Genomic DNA, 12702 nt, shown 5'->3' with positions numbered 1-12702 from the left:
GTTGACAAACCAGGCGAATTAGCATCCAAACACACACACACACACACACACACACACACACACTCTTAAAACCTCCCTGTGGGTTAAAAACTGACCTCTTGCTGTTGCACCTTCAGATTCGCTGACTCGGCCACACCGGACCGTGTTCACGCGGGCGATCGAGGCCTGCGACCTGCACTGGCAGGACCCCCACCTGCAGCACATCATCACCGCGGACCACTATACCAACTACTGTTACCACGACAACCTGGACAGCTCCCTCTTCGACGCCCGAGGGTGGCCCCTGTGGCACGGTGAGAGAGAGCGCAGGGCCACGCGGTCAGAGGCGAGCCACGTTCAATTATTGAGATGAAACAGGAGGCAGAAAATAAAAGGCTTTTGCTTCATCTGTCTCGCAGAGCACGTCCCTACCGCCTGCGCTCGAGTAGATGCCCTGAGGTCACACGGTTACCCCAAGGAAGCGCTCAGGCTGGCCATCGCCATCGTCAACACGCTGAGGAGGCAGCAGCAGAAACAGCTGGAGTTCTTCCGCACTCATAAAAAAGGTCAGTTTGTCCTCCGATAAGGTGACAAGAGCTCTCCTCTCATCTGTTGATCTTCTCAGGTTTCACATTGTTCCCCCAGTGGAGGTTATTTTTTTTTTTGGTGGAGTTAACATCTCTACAGTGTGACGCACTCAGAGGAAAAGTTTGGGTTTGGGATCTTTGGCTGTTTGAATAAAATGTGTTTGACTTGGTTGAAATCCATCTAAGAAGTATCCTGTGTGGCAGATTTACATCATATAAAGCTTCTTTCAAATATCTATTCTTCTTTCATGAACGTACCTCTTAAGATTTAGTTTCTTAGATATTTGCATTCTAATTTTTCCCTAATAGTGTGTTAAAAGTGGCAGCACTATTCATAATAAATCGGACTGTTTAGCTTTTTTTTTTTTTTTTTACACAAACCCACAAGCATGTTTCCTGATTCATAAAGCCCTGTGTATTCTTCCATGCATTAATAACTCTACTTCCTCCAGACATGTTTAAAAAAATACTCTGCTATACGAGGAGAATAGTTTATTTCTGATGTGGTTTTTTTCGTCACAAAAACTCTCATATTGTCCCAAATTCTTCAAAATCAAATCCAGTTCCTTTCCCCTTGAAATCCAGATTTTGTTAACATATAAATATACAATAGATGCCAATGAAGTTAAACAGCTTGACAGCAGCTGCAAAAAAAAATTTGTGAACTGGAGGTTTCAGGTTTCTACATCTGTCTTGTGTGAGTTGCATGTTGGACTGAATGTTTTGGTCTCAAAAATGTTTCTGCTTCACCTTAAACATCCGAGGAAAGCACGGAGAAACTTTCCTCTTTCTTCTTGTACTGTGAAGTAACAAAGACACAGAGGGGAGGCTTTAAATAGAGCTTTGAATGTTTTTTTTTTTTTCTTTGTAAATATTTCATTAACAATCTGAGTGTTCATGTGTTGCTGCAGAGCTGCTCCATAAAGGTGTAACATCAGTCACCAACCTGGAGGGCTGGGTGGGCCACCCACTGGACCCCATCGGCACGCTGTTCAGCACCCTGATGGAGACGGGGCAGGGTGGCGAAGACAGAGCCTCAGTCCTGCTCGACTTCTCAGGTAAACACAGACACATCGATCCTTCAGTTGGGTGTGAAAAGTTTATTTATGTTGCCTACATCTGCGGCAACTCAGGGTTCTTTACACAATAGAGGAATTTAAGCATTTAAGTATTTAAGATTCATTCAGAGCGAGTTCAGGACATTAAGGGTTTTGGGAAATAACAAAACAAGTCAAAAAGATACAGGAAGTGTTGGTTTAGTCATTCATAATAAGACAATATAGTGTTTGAATTAGAGAAGTAATTGAAGCTGTCAGATTGTAGCGCAATAAAACGTCCCGTGTTTCTCTCTGAAAGGTCGAGGAGAAGTTTAATTAGTGGGGTGCAGCAGCAGCAAAGGGAAATACTCAGGTGAAGTTCATCAGAGCTGAACTGCTGCACAGAACTGGACAAAGTGTACCGAGCTACGGTTCACTGCTGCAGCTACAGTACACAAACACACTTCCCTGCTTCACGTTAGCGCCGCAGTGATTGTGTCTTCCTGTCAGAACTGCAGGCCTTCAGCTCGCAATCAGCAGTGATGACACAAGCGAGCTGATTGGCCTGCAGTCATCCTCCAATAACAGGTCATGAATAAGAAATGCAGCAGGAAAAACACTCCAATTAAAAAGCATTAATTATGCAAACGGCTCAGCGAGGCGAATTTCAGCACACTGGAGCCTGAAAGGACTGGCTCAGTCTGTTGCTCCTGAAAAGCAGGTTATCGGCAACACATCGACACCGCAACGTGGAAGAAGTTCTGAAAGTTCTCAATCAAGACTGTTTTCTTTCTTTTTTTTTTTTTTTTTTTTTTCAATATCTGTTTCCGTGTGTGTTCATTAGGGACTCTTAGACCTCCCGGGATTAACCGTGAGGTCGGCCAAGGCATCATTAAGCCATTAAAACCATGATTATCATCCCCAGGAGAACACACACTCTGAAAGGGGAACACCAGAATGAACCAATAGATCAATAGATCTATCAATACTGGGCTCAATCAACAGCCCAATGGGAACATTCCCCCCCTGTGTCATTACTCACACTGGGGACGGGGCTCAGCATTTCATCGAGTTCCTGTCCGTTTCTAAATCTGCTTATAAAATCAAAATACTTTTACAATTTTCTATTGAATGAAAACCAAGTCAAGATTCTGCTGGCTCAAATCCAAAATGGAACCCAACCCACGCCTCTCTCTCTCTCTGTCGCTCCCTGCTTCAGGCCCGCTGGGTTCAGGTAGGAAGACGGAGCATCCTGCCTCCCCCGCTCAGCGTTTCCTGGAGGAAGGGGAGTCGTTCGTGTCGCTGGCTGTGGAAACGGCTCTCATCGGCCTGGGGCAGCAGAGGGTGATGCCCGACGGCCTTTACGCCCAGGAGAAAGTGTGTCGCAACGAAGAGCAGCTACTCGCCAAACTCCAGGAAGTCGATCTGAACGACTCGCTGGTGAAGATCTTCCGGAAGCAAGCTGTTGTCCTGCTTGAGGGTGAGTACAGCTCAAACATGGCGAAACACCTGCTGGTAGTAGATTCCTTAATTTTCTTCTCCTTGTCTCGTATGATAGTAAACTGAATATTCAGATTTTCAGATAAAATAACTCATTTGAAGGGATCACTCTCAGAAAACAAAGAAGGCATTTTGTTTATTATTTCCAGAATTTGTTCATCTGACTTTTAATATCTAAAATTAAAGAATGAACGCTGAAAACAGTCCTCAGTTAACTGACACAAAGGCTGAAATCCAGGACATGCTCTCACTGACACTGTGGCGTCAGATAAAGCAAACAATAAGCCTGCCACAAAATAAACAAACAAAATATGAGTTGATTCATGAGCTTTTTGAGGTGTGTACGTCAGCTACACAGGCTTTCCAACTGTTTCCATTATTTATGCTAAGCTAGGCTAACCAGCTGCCAGCTCTTTCTGTTATATTAACTGTGGTATCGGTGTTTTGATCTGCGGCTCAGCTGGACAGAAAATAAGTCCACTTTGTAAATTGTGCGTCCCAGGAGCCGCAATCAACGCAGGATCGACACACCTTCACACCACAACCAGCTCCCTGTCTGTGGTTGTGTTAAACTCTGTGTACTCGAGTGTGTGTTCTTTGTGTGTTGACACTGTGACTGTTTGTACTTCTGTGCTCTGAATTGTGTGATTGTATTGTTTGCTGACATTGTGCGTGTGTGTGAGTGAGTGTTTGCTGAGGAGAACAATAAACCTGTGTCTGTATGTGTGATGTGGCTCTCAGGGTTCAGGGCCCAAATCTGCAAATAACAGTTGGTTGGCGAGTCGAAAATATCCGCATCGATCTCCATTTACAAATGTGACTTGTTGTTGTAATGATTCAGCTGGCAGAGTGAACAATAGAAGGTTTAATCATTTGTCAGTTTACAGTAAAGATGAATATCAGAGACTAAACACCAGTCAGTCTTTGTCATACTTTGGACTGATGATGATTTTTGGATCACAGTGGTTATTACTGAGCGGTTCATGGACAGACCAAAGTAATCCCAAAGGAGAGAGATGAAGTCAAAATATGGAGAGAAAGAGAGAGACAGACTCATTAGTTTTGGTCTTTTCATGTAAAAGAATAAATATGTAGAATGATGTGGAGCCTTTTATTGTTATTATAATTATTGTAATTATTGCTGGGCCAGTTTGTGCCTGTGTTATCAGAGAGGGCAGTGTAGAGAGACAGGAAGTAGGACAGAGAGACATGCAGGAAAGAGTCCGCCCCGACTGGCCCTCATGGCCCAAGGCCGGTCCTTTTTTATCTTTCCAGACAAATAAAGGAGTGATTTCAATAAAGAAAATCAGTGATGTCACGAAAGCTCTGCTTTTTCTTGGCTACGCACAAAGACAAACTGTGCAGAGGAATAAAATGAGCTCATCTTAAAGTCGTCAACCTTCAAACTCCTCTGAGTTATTTCACGTTGTGACATGACGCTTGTTTAGAGTCATCGTCACTCTGACACGTGGTTCACATTGGTGTGTGTGTTTGATCAGAGTCACACGTGCGCGGCCGTGCTGATCTTTGTGTCCTGTTTCCTGCAGCTGGTCCTTACAGCGGTCTGGGAGAATTACTCTACAGAGAAAGCGTCCCCATGCACACTTTTGCCAGGTATCTCTTCACCTCGCTGCTACCTCACGACGCCGAGCTGGCGTACAAAATTGCACTGAGGGCCATGAGGTGAGTACATGACCCCACACAAAAGTATTAGGTTTATCATTTTTTTATTGATGGATTATTGATATGTAAATGAAAAGAGACGTTGAGGAGAAACTAACATATTTCAGGGGTGCTAACGGGTGGAGCTTCTTCCCTCACAGCAAACATACTTGGGAGCACGAGGACCTGCTAACAGACCAGTTTTCATTTTGGCCGGTTATCAAGTTACTGTCATAAGAAGCAGCTGCTGCTCGAATGTTTTGCATACTGCTCTGTGCTAATGATGATTAGCATCATATCTTTGAGAACACAAGCAAAACGTCAATAGCTGAAGTCAGTCACTGAGAGGCAGCGAACTGTGAAATGAAGAGCAGCAACACAAAACTCAGTGGGATTCACTGAAGAGAGAACTGGACTTGATAGCTTTTTTTTTTTTTTTTTTTTTTAAGCAGATGCATTAAAATATACACAGACAGTCGGCTGAGGGTCGATTTATGATCTGATCGGTCACAGTGCAACGTTCAGCCGTATTGACGTTTAAACTGATTGATCGGAAAGTGGCCCACCACCTCTGCTCCGTCTCCTCCTGCTCTCTGACTTGGAGCGAGTGAGGCGGGTTTGGAAGTTATCTGGGGCACTATTCAATGACAAAACCTCCTTTTGCTGGAATATTCACTAAATAATTCAACACTGCTGAAAACGAGTTTTATAAAACATGTGAATAATAAATACATGCTGTTGGTTTCCTCTCAGGCCGCCAAAGGAAATTTATTTCCCCTCGCCCGAATTAGACGCCTTTGATTTCTATCATATGTAAATCTTTATATATATATATATTTTTTTTTTTTTACAGTCCAGACTTGAGGTACAAAGGAGGAATATTAAACTCTTTGCATGGCGGCAGATATAGCTGTGGTGTGTTTGGAGGGAAAAAGGAGCTGAGCTGTTATTTTTAAACTCGTCTTTATTGTGGCCTGAGGCGAAGCTCCACCTGAGTTTACGTGGGCAGAGACGCAAAGGAAAACTATTGATTGGTTCTATAACAGGAGCATCGCTCGCTAATAACTTCTTCACCTCCATGAAATCTTCCTCTGAGCAGTGGGATCAGTTCCTGTTGTCTAATTCTGTCTGTTTGTTGTTTTCTTCTGCCCCCCTCTGTGCGCAGGTTGCCGGTCCTGGAGTCCACGGCCCCCTCTGGCGACTTGTCCCGGCCACACCACATAGTGTCGGTGGTGCCCAACCGTTACCCCCGCTGGTTCACTCTCAGCCACATAGAGACCCAACAGTGTGAACTGGCCTCCACCATGCTCACTGCTGCTAAAGGTAACGGCTCGCCGTATTAGTCGTAGCTGCAGTCGGTGTACCTAATAATCCGGCACCGGTGTATTTTCCCATTTACTTCATACCACATTATTCAGTTTAAATGGGAATATAATGGTTAACACAACTTCTTTCTTCATCTTTGATCCCAAAATGAAATCTTTCTTTTACCTTCACCTAATCTAAAATGGCGGCACAGGGGCTCAGTAGTTAGCATGGCCACCTCACAGCAGGATGGTTCTAGGTCCGGTTCCTTTCAGTTCTCACTGGGCATCAGGTTCCCTTTGAGTATACCAGCTTCATCCAACAGTCCAAAGACGGGAAGGTGCTGGTTCATTGTTGACTAAAAACGGCTGTGGCTCATCAGCCGATGTCAGCTGGGATTGACTGAAATAAGTAAAATGTTTCCAACAAAACATTTCTGAAGGCCACCTCAGTATAAATGTAATGTACGGCCAGATCGGGGCCCCTGCAGTCAGGCCCCCGGTGACCCGAACCCTGATTACTTTAAAATGAAAAGATATTTCTAACAATAAAATAATCCCGAATATCCTTTTGGGCATGACTGCAGAATGCACTGCTGTTAAAAAGAAGTAAACTGCGGGTTGTTGTGTGTGGATAAATTGCTTGACTCACTTCTGTTTGCTTGTTTGTTTGTTTGTTGTGTCTTCAGGTGATGCTCGTAAGCTCCAAACAGTGTTAGAGTCCATCCAGAAGAACATCCACTCCTCATCCCACATCTTCAAACTGGCCCAGGATGCCTTCAAAATCGCCACTCTCATGGACAGTCTGCCAGACCTCACGCTGCTCAAAGTCTCCCTGGAGCTGGGCCTTCAGGTGAGCAACGCGAGCGCGCACAAACACAAACACACTGGGTGTCGCGCAGCTACAGAGCTAATGTCCGGTTTCCTGCAGGTGATGAGAATGACCCTGTCAACGCTGAACTGGCGGAGGAGGGAGATGGTGCGATGGCTCGTCACCTGCGCTACTGAAGTTGGTGAGTTTGTTTTTCCCACAAAAAGATTCTTCGCCTCAGACGCAGCTTAAAGTGAAAAGCAACTTTAAGTGTGAGTCTCTGACGGAGGCTAAAGCTGCCCGGCTAAACTTTTTAGATGTAGAGTGGGGGAAACAAATTACAAGCATCATCACTTATACTTTGTGTGTCTGCTTCCCCCAAACCAAATAAAAAGTAGGACAGATTGGCTTTAGCTGATGCAGCAGCCTTTTGGCTCCTGAGCTGTGAATGTATTTGGCCCAAAATGGAGTCTTTTTCTAACATAACTGCGACTTCAGCTCAATAAAAGGTTGTTTAAAATCATCAAAATGATGATTAACCAAATTGTAACTTAATTTAACACAATTTAGCCTCAATGAATCAGACAAATTGCTATTTATTTATTTTTTTTTAAATAAAAACACATTTATAGTAAGCTAGTTAGCTAGGTTGGCTAATGGTGTGTTTCCTGCGTTCATCATGTTTTTGCTTTGACTGTGATTCAAATACACAATACAGACTGTTGACCCCGAATATGTGACACATGCACACGGATTCAGTTTTTGGGAAAAGCCAAAGCTAGATTGTCCAACAGTTGGTAGCTTTCATCGCGAAAGGAGGATTAACAAATGTTAGAATTCCACGGAAAGGCGTACGTGTCTGTGCCGGGATGTCCTTGTGTGCACTTTGAGTTGTGAGAGATGTTTGAGAAATGCCAGGTTCACCTTTAAAAGCGGGTCTTGGAGGCCACTCAGCAGGAGGGGAGGAATGACTGGCACAGCAGTAATTATGGAAGATTGTGGGCTTGGGGCTGATTAAGTGGGCCTTGTGTTTGGACCTGAATACTGAAACCCAGCGGCTGATTTCCCTGAAGTGGACAGGAAGCTGGGTCCAGAGGGGAAAACCCTCCTCCCAGATGATTTCTTGTGAATGCAGGGGGAGTGAAAAGGACTCCCTGTTTCTGTGAGCGGACGTTGAATGGATTCATTGAGAATGTGCCAGTTGGGGATGTCGAGCCGGCCCAGGCCATATAATGCCACGGCATTAGAAATAGAATATTGAATTAAAAGGTAAAAAGCCTTTGTTAAAAGTGCTGATGCATTTTGCGTGCTGGAATGGAATGAATTTTGAGTAGAAATACTTCAGTGAAAGGAGAGATTAAGTCTGAGTTTGAGTATCCCAGAGAGATTTTTTTTTTTGTGTTGCATCAGTTTATTGAATAAAAGCTCTGCATTGAAAATAAGGACTTTCAATAGCGTGGCCTGTACAGTCATGATGGCAGCTGGAGTTTAAATCCTGCAGTCTAGATAAAATAAAACCTTTAAAATAAAGATAGAGATCTTTTGAGACATTAAAGGACAAGGCAGGTGACATTTCATGTTTTTGCTTTACAAAAAATACAAAAACATGTCTCAGTAATTTCTTTCCCCACAAGCTCTTAATCTTTAAAATGAGATGTCTTACATCTATAGTTGAAGCGTTAGCTTTTAGCAATCATGACTGAAACAGCTAGACTTTTTTATTGATATGTGAATAAATAAATAAATGAAATTAAATCTGAGCATTTGCTGGCGATAAGTGTGTGTATGTGAATTAAACAACATAACTCCTGGTTGTGTTGTTAAATTCACATTATCATCAGACCTTGTAGTCTCAGAGTTCGTACTATCCGTTATTAAGGACATTTAACGCTCACAGGAAGCGAAAAACTCATTTAAAGAAAAAAGTAGAGGAGCTAAGATCGAGCCTGGGGCAACACCACCACGATCCAGATTCAAATCTTTACTAAATTTGGTTTCTTCTCCGTCTAGGTGTGTTTGCATTGGACAGCATCATGCAGAGCTGGTTCACCCTCTTCACCCCCACCGAAGCCACCAGCGTCGTGGCCAGCACGGTCATGTCCAACAGCACCATCGTCCGCCTGCATCTGGACTGCCACCAGCAGGAGAACCTGGCCAACTCCGCCCGTACCCTGGCCCTGCAGTGCGCCATGAAGGACCCCCAAAACTGTGCCCTGTCGGCCCTGACGCTCTGCGAGAAGGACCACATCGCCTTCGAGACAGCCTATCAGATTGTACTGGACGCAGCCGCCACAGGAATGAACTACACGCAGCTGTTTACGATAGCACGCTACATGGAGCACCGGGGTTATCCTATGAGGGCGTACAAACTAGCAACCTTAGCCATGACTCACCTGAACCTCAGCTACAACCAAGACACGCACCCGGCCATCAACGACGTGCTCTGGGCGTGCGCGCTCAGCCACTCCCTGGGGAAAAACGAACTGGCGGCCGTCATCCCCCTGGTGGTGAAGAGCGTTAAGTGTGCCACCGTCTTGTCGGACATTTTGCGGCGGTGCACGCTGACGACCCCGGGCATGGTGGCGCTGCACAGCCGCAGGAACTCTGGGAAGCTGATGTCTCTGGACAAGGCTCCGCTCAGGCAGCTACTGGACGCCACGATTGGGGCCTACATCAACACGACGCACTCTCGGCTGACGCACATCAGCCCACGCCACTACAGCGAGTTCATCGAGTTCCTCAGCAAAGCCAGAGAGACGTTTCTCATGGCGCACGACGGACACATCCAGTTCACACAGTTCATAGACAACCTGAAACAGATATACAAGGGCAAGAAGAAACTGATGATGCTCGTTAGGGAGAGATTCGGTTGAAAAAGGATCAAAAGACAAACCCTTTCTTTTCTTTTTTTTTTTTTTTTTTTTGAGTCTCCTTCTGTATCCTTTCTAACTTGAAGTGAAAACCCACTTAAACAATTCACACAGATCTTATTCCTCTGATTCAGGACTGCTGGGTGTGATGATGAACTGAAGGGATGTAACTGACATGCACGTCACGAAAATGTGTTTAAAAAGAAGCCGCGTGATTTCTTAAGAAATCGCTGATCAATCCCAGTTTGATCAGCGTCCGGTCTCAATGCTTAAAAGCAAGCTGAATATAATGTCATACAGAATCAGCGTCTTAAAGTCAATACATCAAAAATGTAAATAAAAATGATCAAAAAATATACAAAAAGTATCTTAAGATGGAAATTCGGCTCGGGTGGGAATTTAAAATTTAAGACATTGTCTTAACTTTACTTTATGAAGTAAATGTGTTGTATTTTAAGTATCATGGTGGAAAAAAAAGATCATTAAGTTCCACGTTAAAAAATAAAATTTGAAGAGTTTTGGATCGCAACTTTGATAGTTAGCCGGCTTCTTTCCTCTAACGTGACGATACGCAATACAACAATACAGCATTATTACAGACAGATCTTTGGCTGCAGTTTAGTAAATGCTTTTGTCCTGAAATTGACAAAAAAAAACAAACAAAAAAACAAAAGGAAAAAGAAATGAAGACCCGTCATTGATGTATAAAAGCGGTCCGGTGGCTGAACGTCCACCTCGCGCTCCTCCGACTCCCCTCAGCTGACGCTCACCGCCTCAAAGAGAAAACTAAACGGCTTTAAACCAAACGGCAAACCTCCATCCGAAGTGACGAGTACCTCTTTCTAAGGATCCAAACCCAAACCCAGAGCTTCTCTCAGTGTTGTCTCAGACCTTCGACGTGCTCATTTCACGGACACGACCACCAAACCGTCACAGTGCTTGCTCTCGTGGAAACTTTGCAACGGTCAACATATGTTCTCAGGGATTTCTCTTAAAAAAAAAACTAAAAATTTTAAAAAGAAAACAGAAAAAAAAAAGGAAAAAAAGAAAGAAAGCAGAAAAAAATAAAAGCATTTTAATTGTATATATGAAAGTATATGTCTCAATATTAAAAAATGTATATGTTAACTAATTTATGACAGAATATTCTATGTAAGGCACAATACTTGAAGCTGCAGTACTTTTGGTTTTTGAAACAAGGAAAAAAAAAAAAAAAACATATCAGAAGGAATTGAAAATGTCGGCCAGTTCAGCTCTGCAGACATTTGATGAACTGCAGAAAACGCTGACATCTCCGCTTTATGACAGAAAGTCTGAAGGCTTTCACTTAACGAGTCTTTTTGTTTTCCAGCTGAGTTCTGTGGAATTTTCCTCGTAACGTCTTAAACATTTACTATTTGTTTTTTTCTTTTTTAAATAAAAGATATGTGCAAGAAAAAGCCCATTTTCAAATAATCTAAGAAGCTTCCTGAAACAAAACGTATTATAAACGTAATCACTTTGAGTTCAAGTTCAACACAACTTTCTCTTTCTACGATTAGAACCAAACTTCTGGGAAATTATTTGGAAACAGTAAAATAAAGAGTATTAAAGAATAAATTCCTGCTCGCTGTATTTGAGAATTTAGACTTTAAAATAATTAAAAGTTATGGATGAAAGTTTTGAAACGAGAAGATGAAATCTGGTTTATTTCATGTCCACTGTGGGAATCAGGCAGAAACAAAAAAATCATGTTTTCTTTTTCTGTGTTCTTGGTTCTAAACAAACTTGGAATTTAGTTTAGGTTTTGGTTTTTTTTTTGTTTTTTTGTTACAAAGCAAAACTGTGATGTCCAGAAAAATCCATATCAATAATATTTTCTACATAGTTTTCTACAATCCTTAGTGTGAAACTCATCTTTCCTGGATGATTCATTTCTCGGAAACATCAAGCTTCTTTTTTTTTTTCTTTCGCAGAGTTACAAGGAAACTTTACAGAGAACGACACGGGAAAGAAGAGACGTTGGTCTTTGACTGTTCCGCTCTTCTTCACACTTTGTGTGCGATATTTTTCTTTTTTTATTCCTCCTCCTCTTCTATTATTTTTGTTTCTCTTTAGAATTCCTCACACGAGAACAGCCTTCTTTCTTGCCTTGTCTTAATGCTTTAAAATAACCAAATGGGAGTTTTAACTACCAAACCTTTTTCGTACGCCATCCGACTTCGGTTCCAACTTGTCAGTATCTCTAGTTTTTATTCAGTCGAACTGTGTTTTGTGCTTTGAAAGCTCATCTCATCTGTTTGAGTGTCGTGTCTTCCAGGTCTGTCGGTAGCTCCGCTTTAGAGTTTCCTCCCTTTTTATTTATTACGTTTGGTAAATGATTGTACAACCATGTCAACATGCTCATCAAGTTGAAGCTACGATTTGATACACTGATTGATTTATTTATGTAATTGAATCACTGTTTTATAAACTTGTTGATGAATCAACATTTTGTTTTGATTAAATTAGTTTTTTGACAGCAGGGTGAAGTCCCAATTCTTTTATCATTCATGACTTTTTTATTTTCTTTGATTTATCAGCTATTAACACTGAGATTCGATTCATTATTACATTTTACACTTACACTGAAACATTTATCAATTCAAGTCTGAGGAGTCGTTTCCGTTGTCTTAAAGGCATCAATGTCCTCAATTTGACTTTAGTTTTATTCATCACAACATTAAAGGAGAGTGAAATTTAATTCTTCCATAATTTTTAAGCGTCAATAACGAGAATTTCTTTATGAAAGCTGAAACATTAAAGTCAATCAGCTGGATTTCATTCATGGAGTCGCTGAATGTCACATGAAGCAGAGCCAGAAAGAGCCAGAAACAAGAGCTTTGTTTTCAACACATGATGTGTTCAGGGACTGTCGTTTATGATTTAACATAAATAAAATGGGTGTCAGAGTTGATTTGGAGGAACGTTATG

At 42.4% G+C, this 12702-nt stretch overlaps 1 protein-coding gene across 3 annotated transcripts in view; it reads left to right on the top strand.

Annotated features, from left to right (window-relative positions):
• Window positions 1–12253, top strand: part of LOC115052402 (zinc finger SWIM domain-containing protein 6-like) — a 38330-nt gene extending 26077 nt beyond the window's left edge. Inside the window, exons 6-15 of one of the 3 annotated variants that reach the window (XM_029516480.1) lie at window positions 117–293; window positions 399–545; window positions 1478–1605; window positions 2021–2092; window positions 2873–3083; window positions 4651–4786; window positions 5931–6088; window positions 6759–6922; window positions 7001–7082; window positions 8891–12253. In XM_029516480.1, the coding sequence (XP_029372340.1) occupies window positions 117–293; window positions 399–545; window positions 1478–1605; window positions 2021–2092; window positions 2873–3083; window positions 4651–4786; window positions 5931–6088; window positions 6759–6922; window positions 7001–7082; window positions 8891–9753 (2138 nt within the window). In that variant the 3' untranslated portion in view covers window positions 9754–12253. Of the gene's footprint in view, window positions 1–116; window positions 294–398; window positions 546–1477; window positions 1651–2020; window positions 2093–2822; window positions 3084–4650; window positions 4787–5930; window positions 6089–6758; window positions 6923–7000; window positions 7083–8890 lie in introns of all 3 variants that reach the window. The other 2 variants (XM_029516479.1, XM_029516481.1) reach the window with 2 other exon arrangements.
• Window positions 12254–12702: the final 449 nt, after the last annotated feature.

Source organism: Echeneis naucrates, chromosome 12 (assembly GCF_900963305.1).
Source record: "Echeneis naucrates chromosome 12, fEcheNa1.1, whole genome shotgun sequence".
Taxonomy (NCBI): domain Eukaryota; kingdom Metazoa; phylum Chordata; class Actinopteri; order Carangiformes; family Echeneidae; genus Echeneis; species Echeneis naucrates.
Note: the sequence above shows the minus strand (reverse complement) of the source record. Positions and strands in the feature narration are given on the sequence as shown.